Raw genomic sequence first — 18,015 nt, forward strand, 5'->3', positions numbered from 1 at the left:
ATTCGCAAAACATGTTGCACTGATGTTTCTCCGCAAAAGATGAAAATGCAGATGCCAAGTTGCCATCTGCGAACAGGTGTCCGGAAAGATCACTGATAATTGCTGTCAGCCACTCATTGATAAGGATAGTAGTAGGGATGTAGATTTACGGAGAAGTCATAATTTGAGGATCAGTTAAAAGATTCCTTCCGCCTGTCAAGAACGAATAAGCTATGTGTAGATATCCGAAATAAAGACGAGCCTTGAAAATCTGCAACGTAAGCAAGTTTCTTGGTCTTGACGTATTGGACGTGTTGTGCAAATGACAGGTACTGGGCAATTTCACTTGATTTGGCATCAAGGTGTGGCAGTGGGGAAGGCGAGTCGTTGGATATATACTTGGTGAATTTCCCTTGTGTGGACTCGTCAATGAACTCTTCAATTAGATATGTTTTGGTAACACCAGCGTCCTCGATAGTGGCAAGAGCAATATGCACGAAGCGGATATTTGGAATCTTGAAGGGAGGTGTGCTGCGAGTCACTAGTTCTGTGGCAATATATTGCTGAACCCGGTCCATGAGTGCTCCTGCCCATATGCTGCATCTAATCTCTGGCTGCAGCAGCTGTAGTTGCTGAGAATCGGGATAAGGAAACCGCTTGGATTTGTCGGTCTGGTAGTAGCACTGCTTTAAGCAGATGCGAGTTGAATCAGATCCAGACGGTCCAAGAATAGCTTTGTCTAGAAAGCCGAATTGTGCTGCTTTGAATGCTCCATACTTCGGTTTGCTTCGTGGATCGAAAAAAAGAGTAGCCTGCATCGGGGGGGCAGTAGTATTTGGTACGTCAGAAGTGGTTGGATCAGTAATCAGAGCAGATAGTGATATGGGGGGGATTATCCGCAGTAGTGCCTTGAACGTGCGAAGAGTGAGAAAGGGTAAGTTTGGTTGGGATATGGGAATAGCTTGTGCTTGAAGTGCACGGCGAAGTGCACTAACATCCGGAGATACTGCAGCATCCAAAGTCCGAGGCTTCCGAGGGGGCGTGGATGGGACAGGAGGCTGTGTGTGATGCTAATGAGCATAAGGCTGGTACTAGAGTTCGAAAGAATGACTGACCAATGATAATTTGCGCTTGACAGGGTGAGGCGAACATTGGGCACCATTTTGCAAATTTTTTGATGGGGACACCACAGATAGTACTAATGCAGGACTTGAAAGATGTTGGATGTCAGATGAACTTGCCGCTGTTGCGTGAGGTGTATCCTGGTTTATGTATTCTGTCAGTCATGCAAGGTACCAATAGTCCATGTTGAAAACGAACATCACGAGACTTGGACTCAGCTACTTCCTCACCATTTCGCCTTTGCTCAGCGGCAAGGAACTTCGTATGTGGAATAATGAGGTGAAGTTCGATCCCCTTGCCAGCGTTGAACTGCTGCTTCGTGTTCCTGGTCTTGAGGAAGTGGGATGCTATGGCATTGATGTCTTCTCCAGATGGACGGGGAAGAATCTCCTCGAAACTACTAACAAGACGCAAACGTGCCTCTTCAAACGTAAAAGTAAGACCCATGGACCACTTGATGAACATGGGAAGTAGGGTGAGGTACACCGAAGTTTTAAGGTCATTGGCACCAATGCGGTAAGGGATGTTGCTGATCGACTCGACTATATCCTATAGAAGATTCAGCAAAGTTGGTGAAGTTGAATTCAGAATTGTAGAGAGCAACACTTACAGATATCAGAGTTGGTTTTTTAGCCCGTGGAATCATCACTGCAAGGTATGCCTTGACGCATACCACTTCAGGAACACTCAAAGCATAGGCCTGTCGAGCAAGCTGGTCTCGCATCTCTTCATAAATTTTATGCGCATCTTGATAACCAGGCTTGAGTGGCAGAGTTCGAAGAAGGTCTGAGTACACAATAAACTGAGCATCCCGACCATAAATAGATATGTTGGGCCCTAATGGATTTGCACGGCGGATGTCTGAGGGGCCAGGAGCTGCAGGCCAGTTGGGTAAAGGAACAAATTGATGATTTGCTGAGGCGCGCCTCGGGTGAATGGGACCTGGGATGAATGCAGGTGGAGGCATCCCACATGATACACTAAGCCCCACTGCACGAACAGGAAGTTGGGATTCTACAAAAATAAATGAAGGTTTGTATTCAATATAAAATGCAACTGTACTGGGCGACTCACTTCCACGCTGCGCCTCTGCAGTCTGCTTGTGAACTGCAGCACCATCATATTTGGACTGGCCGAAACCATGCTTCGAGGTATTTGGAATTACTAAAGAAAATTATTGTCAGACTGTAATGTGACAAAGTCTGCACACCGAGCAATTATTTTACCTGCATCACTTATTTTCTTGGTAGTGAACTTGGAGCGCTGGTATCGGCTGCATTTTTCACAAAGCCATTTACCAGGCTTGCTCGGATCTTTGTGCTCAATATAGGTGATAGCAGGTACAGTGCCAGGATGACCGCTAAAACAGTTGGCATACTCGCAATAGTGCTGGTCAGCATTTGTGGTGAACTCTGCAGCATACATGATGATGGTGGATTTTTTGGGGGGTTTGGATTTAAATTTCTGAACCGTCAGATTCAAATATTAGTGCTACTAGAGGCTCGTCGAAGCAAGCAAGGGCCTTTGATATCACCATTTGATGCAAGTCTATGTGCGAGTGATGATTTCTCATGTCAAATTTGCAAGGCAAGAGATCTTAGGCACCACGTCAATACAATGTCTTAACCTCATTCTGTACGCACAGCCACATTTATGAGTGTAGTCGGTAAATTCTTCATCGCGTTCAGTGGGTGATTGGGGGTCTGGCAGGAGAAGAGCCAAACAAATGCCTTTTTAGTCCAGCTGATCACTCTCGCCGAAGCTGATCACTCCCGCTTTCCATAGGATCAGACTGTTGAACAGAAACCCACCGCAAAACATCCTAATCTTGATGATTTAGTGGAGGCCGTCGCCAGAGGACCAAGTGTGTCACGACGTCAGATATTGACATATTATTGGGATATTATTGACAATCAGGATCAATTACCAAGCGATGTCGAATGAACGCTCAGACGCTGGCGCAGCGGCTTATAAGTTATAACCAACTCGGACTATCTAGATGACGGTGAAGGACTCATAATATTATTTTTCTGTACTCATGAACACCCATGACAGGCAATTATACTACTTCCATGCATATCTTCAGACTTTAGTACGCAAAGATCTGCAGTGAGTGGCCCTACGACTCTCCTCACAAGTGACAACTGGCCAGGCATTATCAGCACTTCGCCCAAACTTCCCCTTACTATTTCGACCGTGCCACTTAGAACAACTCTTTAAACACCGCACGTAGTAACGTACCGCTCGCCGCCTCGAATAAAAGCACTCCGTGCAATAGTCGATATCCATTCATTTTCAACTTCCATTAGGGCCCGACCAATGTTTGAACCTCGTTGTAATGATGCTGTTCCGCATGTGTGCAATAAAATCCTGAAAAGAGGCAGCATTCTTTTTGTCAAATCAAATGTTCCCCAGTCCAGCTGATCGTCTGCAGTATCACCTTTCGATATACTGGCTGGTGCAAAGTACAAATTAGTAGAGACTACGCTGCTTGCGAAGGGTTGAAGTGGCCTAGTTGAGAAAAAGATATACTTAGGATGAACTGGTGCAACACCTCAATTAAAATTCAGAACGTTTTGCATCATTCCTCGTTCTTCATAAGGCACATATTTCGTCCGCTTCCGCTGTCTTCCTCGGACTCCTCTCCACCCCCACAAGGTCACCGACAACAGTTATTTCACCACTTTGAGTCTCTTGTGCTGGCTGCATAACTCCATAGTGGTGTAAGCACACTGGCTTATTAAAGTTCCCATAATCTACATACATATATATACCGGCCGCGATACTGAAAGACAAGCTTTCGGTATCATTCCTTTTGGCGTAACAGCTAAGCGGATGAGACAGTCTTGACTAATAATTAAGTCACAAGTGGATATAAACCTTGAAATTCTTCATCAGCCACGAGTGTGTGCAAATGTAACAATCCTATCTCGCTGGCCACTGTCTTCCACAGGCGTGAGCGTTAATGGCTCCGGGGTGTACTCCCCATATTGTGTGCCGGCGCTATCGGTCTGAAAACCACTATCAATAGGTGAAGGCGAGCAAGAGGTAACAGAATACGGCGTAGATTGTGTAGTCACTGTAAGGTGACGGCGACTAGACTCGCATGGTCGATAGTCAGGCATCGTGGTCCACAATCTGACCGCACCATCGTGGCTTCCCGTAGCAAACATGAAAGGGTTGTCCGAAGCATGATTCCATGCGACACACGTCAGGTCCCCGCCTAGGGCCTGGGCACGGACATGATGAAGAAGCACGGCTGAATCGCGGTCCCAGATATGTATATCACCAGCTGCTCAGTAGTCGTTCAGTTACAGGGCTGGGAAGAACCGGAAATAGCGCACCCTTGCCGGCACAAAGCACAAGCTGATCATCCTTGCCCCCAAAATAGCTCGGTCCTGCGAAGTCAACTGGCACTTTGGGCATATAAGTATGACGCAGAGTCAGCCGCGCCTGATCCTTGACTATTTCTAACTTCCACAGCTGGGGGAATGCCTAGATGTATGCACGAGAGAAACTGAGCAAAATAGGCGAATCGGCGATGTACGGACAGACCTTGTTTTCATAAGATACCAGAGCCACTTGTCCGTTCTTAGCCAGCGTTATATCACGGACATCATTGAGTACTGGCGTTTGGCTGCCACAAGTCGTCAATACATGCCTTGAAGCATCATGCTGATGAGCTCACCTTTCTATAACCTTCGTCTGGATGTTATAAACTAAAATAGATAAGAAATCAGATCCCACGAAAGACGACACTGAACTCACCCAAAAGCTGTTTTTCTACTCGGGACTTGCTAGGATGCAATCCTTTGGGAGAATATAGGATCGGCCCGACGCCCAATAGCCACTGTAGATCGGGAGTAATGGCCACATCATGAATGAACAACCGATTGAAGCGATACGTGTCTAGGACCTGAAGAATGAGACTTGAGCACCATTCCAAGAAATTGACCTTGGTGCACGCACATTGCCGTTGAGATCCTGTCGAAATGAGTGGATACGTCATAAATAAGAGCGCGATGACCACTCACCAATTTGACCACTTCGCTACCCTCGACGGACAGAAATGCTGCGAAGATCACTTGTTGGCATAGTCTGCGGGTGCCAGTTGGAACCTCACCTTCCCCTCTAGGCAACCATGCAATTGAGTGGACATGATGCTGACGTTCGATAGTTTTTCGACACACTCCATCCTAAAATGACATACAATTCAGCACGGCATTACTCTTCTTCCAGTTCAACCAACCTCTGTCCAAATTTTGATAGCCCGATTCAGCCGTGTAAGGAGAAGTACACCGATTGGGGACCTTACCAAAATATCAGCAAGCCATGGACACGAAGCAAGAATAACGTACCAAGCAACTTGACCAACAAAGCCAGAAGCATGTGCAAGCACACGATGGGGCACACAAGGATCCTGTAGAGATATCATTGCCACGTTTTAATCAACCACTAGCACCACACACCCCGACGCGGAAGATGATGGACGTCCGATCCCAGCTATTAAAAACATCAATACACAGCGTACTCGACAGGCCGGAAGGTCATACCTTGAAGTTGCCAAAAACTTCCCATTGGGTGAAAATTGTAAGTGCCTGACGAGTGCTGAATGCGCAGCCAAATCTTGCGTTGTCTCTAAGCTTTTGAGCTTAGATATGAGGGAAGCAACTTTGGAGCCTCTACATGTTGTAGTGATACTTGTCTCTGGCGTCGTTTTCGATGCATCTGTGAACGCCGACGAAGTTGTTCGCTTCCGCACAGGAGAAAATGGGCTACTAGGAGAAGACGTTGCAGACTGGAGCATCATAACGGACCGAATGGCACTTGTTAAACGGTCTCGCGCTGTAATCGGAGAGTTTGACGTGCCGCTGAAGGTGGTGGTTGGTGACTCCAAATTGGGATGTGAAGAACCCTCGCCACTGAAATGCGAGTAGGAGTCTGTGGATTGTCGGATGGGTGATAGCGGAGAAAGGGGTTCAGGAGAGCGTGATATAGTGTGAGCATACTCGCGAGTAGTCAGGTTGTCGCCTTGCTCTATCGCGGTTGTCGTGATTGTCCCCATCGATGACACCCGTCTACATTTGTGACCTGCAAATTCAACACCTTTTTGTACATACCGCGAGCCCCAACTAAAGGTTTTGCTGACAAATGAGACGAGACGCATCGCCATGAAGCGTCGCAGAGCATCTTTCAGAACATCAGAAAGCCACTTCGACCCACGATGATGCACAAATGTCCATTTCTCAGAAGCAAACCAGGCTGAAACCGCTGCTAGGCCAAACGAGGTGAACGCAGTAAAAACGGTTGTGATTGTAGATGTAACTTTGCCCTGTGATACATCATAAGTAGAAGGAAATTTCGAAAATAGCTAAGGGAACTCACCTGTTGTGTAGAATACGTGAACAGTACAAGTCCGGCCGAGAAGCAAGTCACAGACATCACCAAAAATACTAAGGGTGATCGTTTAATCCACATCAGTACCCACCACGGTACGCGATCACCAGGTGATCGACTACACACATCAGCTGGGACTCGCTTCAAGTCCGAGGGGTACTCACTACATAGCCTGTTTCCAAGAAAGCCCCAGCAAACTATTAACAGCAGCAGCGATGCTGAATACAAGCGAGGAGAACCAGAATGCATTAACTGCGTCAGAGAGCATATCTCCAGTCTGAGAATACGAGAACTGCAGTGTGGTCGCAGTGACGGCGGAGAAGAAGGTGGCCACGGTGGACAGAGTTAAAAGATTTGCTGCGGTGTGCTTCTGTGCGAATCGAATAGTTGGGACACCTCGGACTAAATTAGCATCATGTCGCCTGGGTAGACCAGGGGATCACACACCAACTTCGATGAACATAGATAACGTCCCAGTAATGTTGTCGATGTGCTCTCCCATTTCAGCTGTAAGGTCATGAACATAGCGCTGTACAGCAGGGTATTTGAATTGTCCTGATAGAAGATATTTAGAATCACAGGTCATTGAGTCCTACGAGACTGGGAGAGGCTTACCTCTGTATTCTTGTAAACAACATGCCCAGTACTGATAAAAATTAACCAAGCGCTACACAAAAGGGTGTAAATTTATACCTTCAAATCGCCCTCGAATGATTTTATCGAAGTGTTAACAGCCTCATCAGTGAATTCCGGAAATTCGTTCAAGCATTTCAAGAAGGTCATGAGGGCAGCAGCGAAGTTCTCAAACTGCTCTGGGAGGCTTTCAAGATCAAGGCTGTCTTCAATATTGACTGGAACACGACCTGGCATGCTCTTCCGCCGCCGAGCGTTGCGCTTTCTGTCCATTAGATTGGGGTTGACCAGAAATTCGCGTTGCTGACGAGAGACTTTCCGAGGAAAGAGATCAGCCGCATTGTCCCGGAAAAGGAAAAGGATTTGTGCAAGACGTTCTCGGAGCCGAAATGCGGAGGACAGAATTCCGACAGAACTACCAAGTTGTCGTGCAGCATTGCCGAAGTTTCTGAGCTGTCAGTGTGAACACCATGTCAGCCTAATCAGCCGCAAATCTTGTTGTTAAACAGCAGTGACCTCTTTGTCGAGACTATTGATCCTTCTGAAGGAAAATTTAATGAGAAAGAAATTCAGGGTTGATGGTAAACGAACTTCTGAAATCTGGTAAATTTCTCTGCTCCGGAAACCTGCAGTTGCTCGTCCACAGTTGCTAATCCGATGTTCAACCAAAGGTACAGCTGTCAGATAATCCTACTCACGGGTATCTCTGTCATCCTCAAAGCTTGGATTCTGATCAAAGTCTGAGTTGAGAAGTTGATAAACAGTCTAGGAATACATAGCACGGAAAGCTGACCTCGGTCAAGACATTCAGCCTGGCTAAGCTCGTTTAAAGCATTTAGGAGATTGAGCAATGTCTGCCTCCGTTTGGTATCGAATCTTGAAGGATCAACGCGGGGTTGATTAGCAGTCTCTCCGAGGAGATCACCTGTGCAATCTTTAAAAGGGCCAGCTACGGGCGCGGGACCGGTAGCTGGGAAGTGGTACATAGGTTCAGCCACGTTTCATTTGAAAAATAAAACATATCATACCATGATGCATATTGTTATACACGGCTGTGGCAACTGCAGTGCAAGTAGCCGTTAAAGATAGTTCTAGCTATGAAACTTTTGATAGGATGTGGTTTTTATGAGAATTCTGGTAGTGCTGCCAGTGAGTGAAGAAGGGCATAGGCTCGAAGCAGGCGAGAAGCAACGATACATCCATTTGAAAGAGCCTGTCACGAAAGGAGTTGGGAACCGAGTTATTCGCCACATCATAAAAAGTTCTGAGTAAGACACTGCCATAATGCATTGCCAAATAGACCTGAGACGCGACTTGGCAAGTATTATTTAATTATAATAACTTATGATGCTTCAGATATCATCCTATCCCTAGGTCCCAACAGCAGCGTAGTCCCCCAGCTCACTTTTCATCACTTCCCCGCTATCGCTAACAACGAGCTCAAGGGAGCAAAAAGTGCTACAAACTTTTGCTGCCGAACCGTGGCGTATCGGGCCACGTGCCAGTGTTATCAATTGCTTCCACCAACTATTTTAGCCAAACTTCAGAAATCGTGAACGGTCCGAAGTTCGTACGCTGTTCATGGCGACTCTCGTTCGCACCCAAGTCGTACAGCCCATCGAGCAGGACGAAATCCTTCGAACTTCCGTTCCAAAACCATTTCCCAGCGCAGACGAAAGAGAGCAACTACTTCAAGAAGCACTTTTGGAAGAACTTGCTGGGGAGCAAGTAGAGTATGAAGCTCATGCCAATGGGAGCATATCACAAAGCAAGCCGCAATCGACGCCAGCGCTACATAATGTAGACCATATTGCACCAGAAAGACTGCTCGTGAGTGATGGATACCTCAACGATGTGTCTGTGAATAATCCTTAGCTCAATTTTGCAGACCGTTATCATGCCATCAATCACTGCCGTACAAAATTCGTGTCTCATGACACTCAACAATTTGTTATCTGTCCCTAGAAGATGGCAGCCAATTGTCCCAGACAGGCGCCATTCGATGCCAGCCTCTATGCACTTCGAACGGACGCCGCAATCATACTCCGCGCTCGAGACGCTTGTGTTAAATCTCAGAAATCATGATGGTGGGGAGATACCTCGCAAAGTTCTGGATGACCACACAGCTCTCCTAGAGGAACTTAGGGATCGAGTCGATGCCCTAACGCCTTCTATGAACAGACAGGATGCACATTTTGCACAAGTCATAGTATCACTCCTTTTGGACTTGGACCAGTTGCCTGCAGTTTCTCCCCCTTTGGATTCAGCCCTTCAAGCATCTTCATCCACTTCTCCTGACCTCGTCGTTCGATATCCCGTCGATATCTTAAGTACCCTAAAAAAGCAGCTTGGCGATCTGCAATTGGAAGGGAAGGCAAGGGCAAACATTCTCTCCCCACAATCCCCAGTACAAACTGTACAAACTGCGCTCCTTTGGTCCAAGATTGAACGAAAACTGGAAGCTGTAACAGCACTTTGTAAAGATCGCGCCGATTCCCACCGTTCCCCCTCCTTAGATCATCTCCCCCCACAATATGACCACGCAGGCCACGACTTCGAGACACCTCCCGAGTACGATGCTGAGTATCAATCATCTTACGAGAAGGCTGGCATACAGCCACCACGGTCGATACCATCTCCCAGCATCCCCAACGAGAAATTGCGGATGGATTTTGATGCCGTGATGCTGGCAATCGAGCGTCTGTATATCGTTGCACCCCAGCTACACAACCAACGAGTGGAATTGAAGAGCGCCAAGCTCGCCCAAATGGAGCGTGCACGGCTTGAAGGTCCTAAAGTCCAGCCTTCTTTATCTAAGGGCAAGCAGAAAGCTCATGACCGGGATATGCGCGACCTTGACCATATGCTTGAGCTCATCCGGAAATCGTCAGACCGCAAGTTGACTGATCAATCGGTCGTCATGGATAGCAGACGAATGATCAGGTTCAGGCAAGCAAGGCAGGAGTACGAAAATCAGGTATTTCCTATCTACTTTGACCAGAGACAATCGCTTATCAAAGTAATCATTGCAGCGAGGTGCATTCGTCGACCATCTTATCCAACGCTCGGGAGCCGGGAGATTGCATGACCAAGATGCCATTTTGCAGCCCAAAGTTAGAGCACTGGATGAGCTCGTCACGCTCCCCGAGTTCATTCGCGAATCAATGTCGCTTATCCCATCCGAATCGCGCCAACACATATCCCCTTCTGGAGATGCACCTGAGGAGCCGGTTCCTGACGTTTCGGCAATGACTCACAAAAAGTTACGCAGTCGAAGCATATCTGCCCCACAATGGTTGCGCCCTGCGGCGGAATTTAGCCGACGGCTGTCTAAGAGCACCAGCAGACCGGGCTCGTCCCACGGGCTTATCCAATCTGGAACCGAAGAGTCGCAGCAACAAGGTAAACACTTGGACATTATCATCGACAAAACTAACCAGAGTTTTGCAGCGAGCATTGCACTCAATGTTTCATATGTTGCCGAATATCACGAGACCTTGAGACATGTCCTGGTCTTCGTAGCAGTATCAGGCATTCCCGTTGACACAGAACTACAGGCTGAAGTGTTGCCAACGTCATCCAGTGGGACAGAAGGTGATTGGTTGGTGATTAGGAGTTCTTGGGCCTCCTCGCCTCCACTAAGCTTGCCTGTCCGAGTCACCCCTGGAAAGAAAGATGTTCAAATTCGCCAAGGACACTACGAGCTCAAACTTGGGATTGCGAACCCACAGGCGGCGAGGTCCTCTTCACCCGATGAACCTACCCCGTTGATGTCTGCTGAGCAACTCCTATCATCGAAGCCGACATCCTGGTCCTGCATATCTTGCTCGCTCCCCCTCGTCCATTGCCAAAAGTTGTTCAAATACCGCGACCTCCCATCAGAACATTGGGAAGAACTTGTCGATGCCTGGATGTGCCATGCAGACCAAACACTACATAATCACATCGCGAAGCATGGACGTGGTTTCTGGCCAGAGGATAGCGAGGCTCTGGTTGGAGGTGGCTATATTCTCTTCCAGCAATCGGCAATAGTATCCAACAATGTCTCCTGCACCGAACAGCCCCTGGTAAATATATATTTCTTATTGAACTCGTGCTATTGTAGGACGAACAAGAAGGCCGACGTTGGGCTTCCACCAGCGGCTGCTAGTCGATCGTCGGTGCTCTGCCTTGATACCTTAGAAGCCCCCGCAGGTTTCTTCGCACTATCAAGTAGTGGGGTATGCGTCGTGAGACTGCGGCAAGTTTCACTTTCGGTTGATACAAAACGTCCAAAATTGAACGCGGGGCAATTCGCGAGTCACTCTTTCAAACAACTCTCTTCACTGAGGATCATGTGATGGGAGCTACGCTCGAGTGCACAGTTTTATAACTTTTTTCTCCTTATCAATTTTGATGGTAAACTGATTTATTATCTTTAGCGAGATGGAGAGTCGTGGCTGGCACGATGTATATGCGGCGCAGTAATTGGTCGGCGGCATGAACGACATGGCCCAGATGGCACAGCTTCAGGGATGTATCGTTTGTTCAAGTATGCGGTACGGCCAGTGAGCCAAACAACGGAGTTCGTAGTCACAGTATACCTACATTAGTGTGCTGACGGCCTTAACAGACTTCCCCGATTTCCAATGTCTGCCTTCATCATGCAAGATATGCTCGAGCATGTGTCTGCTCATGCAACATATCGCTTTGTTATCTCTGATGAAGAAGAGGAGCGGCCGCGAATTTTGGTTTGTTGTGATCTTTAATCATATTGTCTAGTTTTCTTACACTGCGCGTAAGGTATGGCTGTTCAAGCCGAGGATTCGTGTTTCGTATATGCTGCCTACGTCATACCTTATTCCGAAACAGGGTTCCATCGACGCGTCAAAAGTGTTGTACAAAATTTTGGGGCCATCGTCGTCAACGATGGCTTTGAAAGAGTGCGTGATCTTTGATGAACATCAATGCATCCCTCTGACCTGTTGTACGTAGCCTACTGTCTCGATACCCCGGATTTCCTCAAGCAGAGCACCTCTTCTATCCAATCGACGTCTGTCGCAAGCTCGCAGGGCTATTGACGGAGAGTACGCATTCGTATCCAGAGAACGTGAAGACAATGACAGGCTTGGATGTTGGCTGGTTAAATCGTGGATCCTGACAAATGGATATCCCACTTCCCTGTTTTTGCACCAAACCGAGTGATGTTTATTGGACGCTCAAGTTGTCGGAACAACTGTCATATGATACCATAGTTAATAACCTAGGCATAGGTCTACATCATACAAAACGCTGCTACCACGCTACGAACACGTAGTGTCGGGCAAAGTTGGATTTAAGGGGTTTCCGCTGCACTGACAATTGTATTTGTTCTGGCAATAAAGACAACGCAGTGCGCAAAGTTTCTCTGCGCATGGTGCGGAACTGGGAGCACGTTGAGAAGAACGTCCTACAGATTAAGTATACTAAGTAAATATGCACAGTGGTGGTACACAAGGAGGCATGCGAAAGTGATACATTGGGTGGATTACACCTCTTGGCTGTCGAGACTTTGTTTCTTGCTTTTTGCAGGCAGGAGCTAAACGAGGGCATTTAAAATGGTTGAGCAGCCGGTAAAGGAAAGAACGTACTGCAGGGTTGATGTAAGGTACGACACCACCCTCAGAGATGATCACATCTCCGAGCAGTTTACTCAACCTGAGGACGAAGTGAGTCAAGACTGCGACAAATCAGCTAATATAGGGGCGCACTCTTCATCGTTACGAATAGCTAGTTGAAGGTGACGAGGATTGATGCGACGTTTCTTGTTGTCACGAGCTGCATTTCCGGCCAACTCCAGGATTTCAGCCGACAAGTACTCTAGTACGGCAGCAAGGTAGACTACAAAACACGCGTCAGTTTCAATGCGAGACTAAAACACTTGGGAACCCACCGGGTGCGCCAGACCCAATGCGCTTGCTGACATTGGATTTCCTCAACATGCGATGAATACGGCTGACTGGGAACTGGAGACCAGCTCTAGTAGAACGGGACGTGGACTTGGTGTCTTCACTCTTGACCTTGCCGCTGACTTTACCCTTGCCGCTTGACTTTGCAGAAGGCATAATGAAGAGTGTGTAGTGGTTGAGAAAAAGGTAGAGCAGGCAAAGTTTTGAGTTGAGATGGGTTAGAAGGTAACTAGCTAGACGGAACGCTGTATTTATAGTCTACAGTCTAGACGCGCGCCACAATCAACAAAGACGCGTCGTAGCCAAATAAGTGCAAAGTCACGTGAAGGTATATATAGGAGATGTCGTTCGCGCCTCCCGAGCCTTGTAACCGCCATTATTGCCATCCCTCCCGCACTGTTGAGTTATTATAGTAAATCTCATAATTTCCGCCGATATGCCGCCTAAACCCACGTCAACTGGTGGTAAGGCCCCAGCTTCTGCTGCTGCCACTAAAGCCCCTATCAAAACCACCGAGGGTACTGCTAAAGCTGCGAAGAAGACCGCTAAGACTGCCACAGCCCCAGCTGCTGGAGAGGAAAAAAAGAAGCGGAAGAAAGTCCGCAAGGAGACTTACTCTTCTTACGTCTACAAGGGTAACGCGTCACTCTATTAGGCAGAAAGCTTTTGGTCTGACATGTTTTTCAAAGTGCTCAAGCAGGTACACCCAGACACTGGCATATCTAATAAAGCCATGGCCATATTGAACTCGTTTGTCAACGACATTTTCGAACGCATTGCTACGGAAGCTTCGAGTATGTACTTTTCACCTTCTTTCGATCTCACTTAACCGTCAATTCTAGAACTCGCTGCATATTCCAAGAAATCGACAATTTCATCCCGTGAGATACAGACGGCAGTCCGTCTCATACTTCCCGGAGAGCTTGCCAAGCATGCTATCTCTGAGGGCACAAAATCCGTGACCAAGGTGAGATTTACATCAGTCATATTCGCAAAGTGTCCCTAACGGCTGAGACAGTTCTCGAGCTCTGGCGGCAAGTGAAGAACCCTCTGTTATCAGCTGTATCGTTAGGCGTTGTATTACTTCTATTATTATCTTTATTATTATTTTATTGGGATCTAGTGCTCTTGTCGTTTTTCGTTTGAGCGATGACTACTCCAGGCAACATTGGCGGCAGTGACTTCGAGTCCGAAAGTGAGGCCACTTAATTTGTATCCTAGACATTGACACTTTCAGTACACATCCAGGTACCTCCGACTCTCGTACTCTGATTTCAGACCTCAGCATTAAAGCACGCTGCGGACATGACTGCCTAGGCCATTTACGTCTTGGCCCATCTTGGATGATCTAAAAGTACATTCCGCTTGTCTATCGGGCACACGTGTAAACCAAATGTTGTCAAGAACCCCAGTTTCTTAAAGCGCCCAAGTAAGGGTTACGACGTCGTGTTTCCTATCCATCCGATAATCTGTCAACCCCCTTGTAAGAGGTAATCACTCAAAGGAACTTACCTGTGGACTCCAGACCTGAATTTTCTCTTTATTTCCAATGTTTGAGGGCTTTCAAACACATCTGTGGAATATCCTCCTTCTATCTTAACATCTTTGACACCTCGAGGTCGAAAGTGCGATTCAGACATGTTAGGGATGGCTGCACTCGGGGTATCAATCCGGGTTGTGCTCATAGTAGGAATGCGTGGCTGTGAGCGGAGTGGGCCCCCCGCTGTTGAGTGTTGAGCTGCTATCTGCTGAATGGCCCTCGTGATCGTCATCACATCGCCCTTCTGGTCTACCCCATCAAACATTTCCCTCCCGTTCTTCATCCACTTTTTGCGCTCCTTATCGTACAGTCCTTCCTCGCAGATCTTATCCATCGTAACTTGTACGAGATCGTCCAGCGCATCTCGTTTGTACCCATCAGGTATTCCAACAGGTCTTGTGCATCTGACATTTGTATAGCTTGGCAAGTGGTTCACTGAGGACTTGAGCCGAAGACCAGGGCGATGGTCGTCGCAGATAGACAGGTAATCTAATCCAGGCAAGCTATCGGACATCATTCTTATTCCCAGAAGAACCTATCCTGATTCCCCTCCTGAAAATTTGGTAAACGATGCCATCTTAATCAGTCGCGTCTGTGACTCAACCTTTAGGGCTGTTGAACTTACACTTCACGCATCACAACTCTTTCAATTCACAATCTCGAGCAGTCCAGAACCCTTCATGAAGTCGCGGTAGTACTATTGACGAATCGGATGAGCCCGAACACTTCTGATAAGTCTGGAGCTACTGCCACCTGACTGAATGACTACAATGATTACGATCATCTCAGACAGTACTGCGGCATGTCCAAAGTTCTACAACATCAACTCATTGGCACGTAATATCGATTGGGCTGCATTTTATCTATGAATGCAGACGATGGAGCTCCTCATCGCGCTTGTATCAGCTTTTCGGGTCATTGCAGCACCGTTCGCACTTTCTAAAGAATGAACGGAGATGAAGCAATTGACTCGGGGTTGCCGGGGAAATAACCAGGTTTGTCATAAATGAGTTGCACGAGGTAGTCTGCTGATCTTCGAATGCAACACGGGCGACCTTGATCAAGCTAGCAAGGCTAACTCAATTTCTGATATCCGAGGTGGTTGACGAGCACAACCTGTTTCTCTGCACACAGTAACTCAGGATATTCTGGAGGTTGGAATCTTCAAGATCTTCAAGTTTACAATCAGGCTCGGAGTGATCTATCATGATTCCGAGTCTGGTAAACTTGTTCCGAGGTCGCTGAACGGTCGCGCACCATCGTACTACAAGATGGAAGTATCATCTTCCTTCTATCTGGTCTGCCTACTAGAGGTACTGAGAATACAAAGGTCAAGATTCTATCCTACATCCTGGAAATCCATGCATGAAGCGACTCAAACACGACTTCCAGCTTTCATCTCCGTCGGCTTCTGTAGGCTGACCTGTAATTGGACGAGAACTGAGTACTGAACGTTAACTCGGTCCGAGCATTGACGAAATCGCCGCGGCTGGGGGAAAGACCTTTATGGCCCGGATGTGACCAAATACTTATCTCGTCTGAACAATGCCCAGTTAATTGCTAAACATCGGAACTGTACGTATTAGTCATCTCATGTTTTCCAGACTCATCCATTTGTAATTTCTCAGCATACATGACTGCGTCACGGCGAGTCTTCGCCATTCCCGAAAAGATTTGTTGGGTATTCCCTCGATAGCTCATGACAATGGAATGTATGTCTCCCAAATTCAATCCAATCACGCCGTAGCAACATCACCACTGACGTATGATAATGACATCAACGTTTGTTCGTGCCCCGCTCAATCAGCCCAGCAACCCGCAAACGGATCGACCTGTCGAATTTTGTACACTAGGACATGAAGCGCTTGTTGATGTCACAACTTCAAGGCCAGAACAGAAGGTGTGTGGTCTGATGACGTTAAACCTTTACCCTATCTTTGTATGGTCCGTCCAGGGAGAACCACTTTCGCCCGGCTGAAGATCGCCTTTGAACAAAATTTTTATGAACCATTAGCCGTTCATGTGAGCCCAGACCACCACAATATTGGCCAAACACACGGTCTGCATCGCTTGGCTCCATCTCGCCGTAGTTGTTGTATTCTTATCTGAAATAACATCTAGGTACAACAAACGTTCACGATATGGGACGTACCATGTACCCCTGAAGCGAATTGAATCGTACCGAACCTCCGGAGTAAGCTACGTTATTGCCAGTTGTGACATCACAAGGCACGGCTAACAGCGTCGGACAACGACCCTTGGAAGCCCTTTGAGCAGACTTTCATGTGTATACGAATGATTCGGTCGCCCTCAGGAGTACCGGTCCGCGTGAACATATGATGCACTCGGGTTGCTCTCTGAAACTCCTTCTGATAATATCAATTATCAGTTGGTTGCCCATGGATGATACATGATTGATGATCATTCTACGGTTCCACGACTCTCGCGGGTTGGCTTGGAAAGTTTCAACTAGAAGAACTTCTAATACGCATACGAATTCGAAGCCCACATAATCGAGCGAACGCAAATATATGACTAACTTGACGATGTGACCGGGTTTTTTCACGAGTTGGAGCTAGTTTGACGCAAAGATTTGCGGGGAAATCTCGCTGCAAACATGCATCTGTTTTGTCATTTCTTGTCCGCTTCGCCTTCCTTATTTCGATCATGCATGAAAAAATAGATTGAGTTGCTACCTTGTGTTAACCGCTTTTTCTTCACCGATGGGGCCGCTGATCACAGGGTGGCATTCTGTATCGACTCAGAAGCATCCAATTAGCTCCACAGGTAGTCTTGTCGCCTATGGCATGTGCAACCCCGAGTCGGATGATAATGCTGGCGATATCTGTGTTGGTTTAGTAGGATCCGGCACCAATGCTCGCCCCTCTTCGTTTCCTCATAAACACCGAAGGGAAATCGTTCACCGATGTTCGTCCCCTCATTTTCTTTGGCTAGAAGTGCCACGTACTACTGGTGATTAAACTAGATCCGCAGCCGAATAGCAAGCCCTGGACTTAGCACCATCGTAACAAAGACCCTCCGATTCTAAATGGTGCGATTAGTATCATATTATGCGCATCGTGACGCATGGCTCGATAACCGTTGTGGCGAACCTAAACCATGTAGCCTTGTTACCGTGTCTTCATGATGCCGGTCAGGTGTTCCCATTGGAGTGGATATTAAAAACGTACCAGAATGATTTCGGCGGCACATATGCATGGTTTGAAACTGCTGAACCTGTTAACTCGGCTGTAGCCGCATGGCTTGCCCCAGGCCCTGGTACTTAGTGATACCCGGCTTTTCGAATGGCAGCAAGTGCCGAATGTAATCACGGTCTAGTGGTGATGATCGTCTGCTGTCACGAGTAACGACATATGGGCAACCAATAGGTGGCACCTAATCACTAGCTAGTCTTTA

At 47.4% G+C, this 18,015-nt stretch overlaps 6 protein-coding genes across 6 annotated transcripts; 2 read left to right on the forward strand and 4 right to left on the reverse strand.

Annotated features, from left to right (window-relative positions):
• Window positions 1–170: 170 nt before the first annotated feature.
• HD556DRAFT_1505430 (uncharacterized protein) lies at window positions 171–2,526 on the reverse strand (the record flags this gene model as incomplete). The annotated part of the gene is made up of 6 exons (XM_041309026.1): window positions 171–1,037; window positions 1,095–1,241; window positions 1,300–1,650; window positions 1,712–2,115; window positions 2,176–2,265; window positions 2,328–2,526. 6 exons carry the CDS (start codon window positions 2,524–2,526, stop codon window positions 171–173), a joined length of 2,058 nt encoding a protein of 685 aa, XP_041164199.1.
• Window positions 2,527–4,052: 1,526 nt separating this feature from the next.
• On the reverse strand, window positions 4,053–8,114 carry HD556DRAFT_1505446 (WD40-repeat-containing domain protein; the record flags this gene model as incomplete). The annotated part of the gene is made up of 21 exons (XM_041309027.1): window positions 4,053–4,393; window positions 4,446–4,596; window positions 4,657–4,738; window positions 4,790–4,820; window positions 4,870–5,017; window positions 5,071–5,085; window positions 5,136–5,185; window positions 5,225–5,297; window positions 5,351–5,411; window positions 5,460–5,521; window positions 5,571–5,604; window positions 5,655–6,433; window positions 6,487–6,616; window positions 6,663–6,894; window positions 6,946–7,053; window positions 7,114–7,144; window positions 7,192–7,584; window positions 7,648–7,672; window positions 7,723–7,780; window positions 7,830–7,871; window positions 7,925–8,114. Coding segments are annotated over 21 exons (3,036 nt in total), but the record flags the coding sequence as incomplete, so codon positions are not given.
• A 588-nt stretch (window positions 8,115–8,702) lies between these two features.
• Window positions 8,703–12,338, forward strand: HD556DRAFT_1020753 (HECT-like ubiquitin-conjugating enzyme-binding-domain-containing protein). Its single transcript, XM_041295905.1, has 8 exons — window positions 8,703–8,961; window positions 9,007–10,108; window positions 10,164–10,533; window positions 10,582–11,198; window positions 11,553–11,695; window positions 11,744–11,861; window positions 11,914–12,053; window positions 12,106–12,338. Exons 2-8 carry the CDS (start codon window positions 9,029–9,031, stop codon window positions 12,269–12,271), a joined length of 2,634 nt encoding a protein of 877 aa, XP_041164201.1. The 5' UTR covers window positions 8,703–8,961; window positions 9,007–9,028; the 3' UTR covers window positions 12,272–12,338.
• Window positions 12,339–12,371: 33 nt separating this feature from the next.
• HD556DRAFT_1020585 (histone-fold-containing protein) lies at window positions 12,372–13,426 on the reverse strand. The gene is made up of 4 exons (XM_041295904.1): window positions 13,043–13,426; window positions 12,861–12,990; window positions 12,741–12,807; window positions 12,372–12,688 (listed from the first exon to the last, which is right to left on the reverse strand). The coding sequence occupies exons 1-4, from the start codon at window positions 13,212–13,214 to the stop codon at window positions 12,638–12,640; spliced, it is 420 nt and encodes a 139-aa protein (XP_041164202.1). The 5' UTR covers window positions 13,215–13,426; the 3' UTR covers window positions 12,372–12,637.
• Window positions 13,427–13,494: 68 nt separating this feature from the next.
• On the forward strand, window positions 13,495–14,100 carry HD556DRAFT_1439078 (histone-fold-containing protein; the record flags this gene model as incomplete). The annotated part of the gene is made up of 4 exons (XM_041305922.1): window positions 13,495–13,693; window positions 13,748–13,852; window positions 13,901–14,025; window positions 14,077–14,100. 4 exons carry the CDS (start codon window positions 13,495–13,497, stop codon window positions 14,098–14,100), a joined length of 453 nt encoding a protein of 150 aa, XP_041164203.1.
• Window positions 14,101–14,345: 245 nt separating this feature from the next.
• Window positions 14,346–15,112, reverse strand: HD556DRAFT_1305013 (uncharacterized protein; the record flags this gene model as incomplete). Its single annotated transcript, XM_041299733.1, has 2 exons — window positions 14,346–14,406; window positions 14,571–15,112. The coding sequence occupies 2 exons, from the start codon at window positions 15,110–15,112 to the stop codon at window positions 14,346–14,348; spliced, it is 603 nt and encodes a 200-aa protein (XP_041164204.1).
• Between the last annotated feature and the right edge of the window lie 2,903 nt (window positions 15,113–18,015).

The sequence above is a fragment of the Suillus plorans genome (genome assembly GCF_016647745.1).
Source record: "Suillus plorans strain S12 chromosome Unknown HD556scaffold_9, whole genome shotgun sequence".
Lineage (NCBI taxonomy): Eukaryota > Fungi > Basidiomycota > Agaricomycetes > Boletales > Suillaceae > Suillus > Suillus plorans.

Coding starts and splice junctions, on each gene's coding strand:
- HD556DRAFT_1020585 (XM_041295904.1), bottom strand. CDS start 13,214: ATGCCTTCTGCAAAGTCAAGCGGCAAGGGTAAAGTCAGCGGCAAGGTC. Junction 12,991..13,042: donor CATTGGGTCTGGCGCACCCG/GTGGGTTCCCAA, acceptor CGTGTTTTGTAG/TCTACCTTGCTGCCGTACTA. Junction 12,808..12,860: donor GCTATTCGTAACGATGAAGA/GTGCGCCCCTAT, acceptor CTTCGTCCTCAG/GTTGAGTAAACTGCTCGGAG.
- HD556DRAFT_1020753 (XM_041295905.1), top strand. CDS start 9,029: ATGCCATCAATCACTGCCGTACAAAATTCGTGTCTCATGACACTCAAC. Junction 10,534..10,581: donor CGAAGAGTCGCAGCAACAAG/GTAAACACTTGG, acceptor AGAGTTTTGCAG/CGAGCATTGCACTCAATGTT. Junction 12,054..12,105: donor TCAACGATGGCTTTGAAAGA/GTGCGTGATCTT, acceptor TGTTGTACGTAG/CCTACTGTCTCGATACCCCG.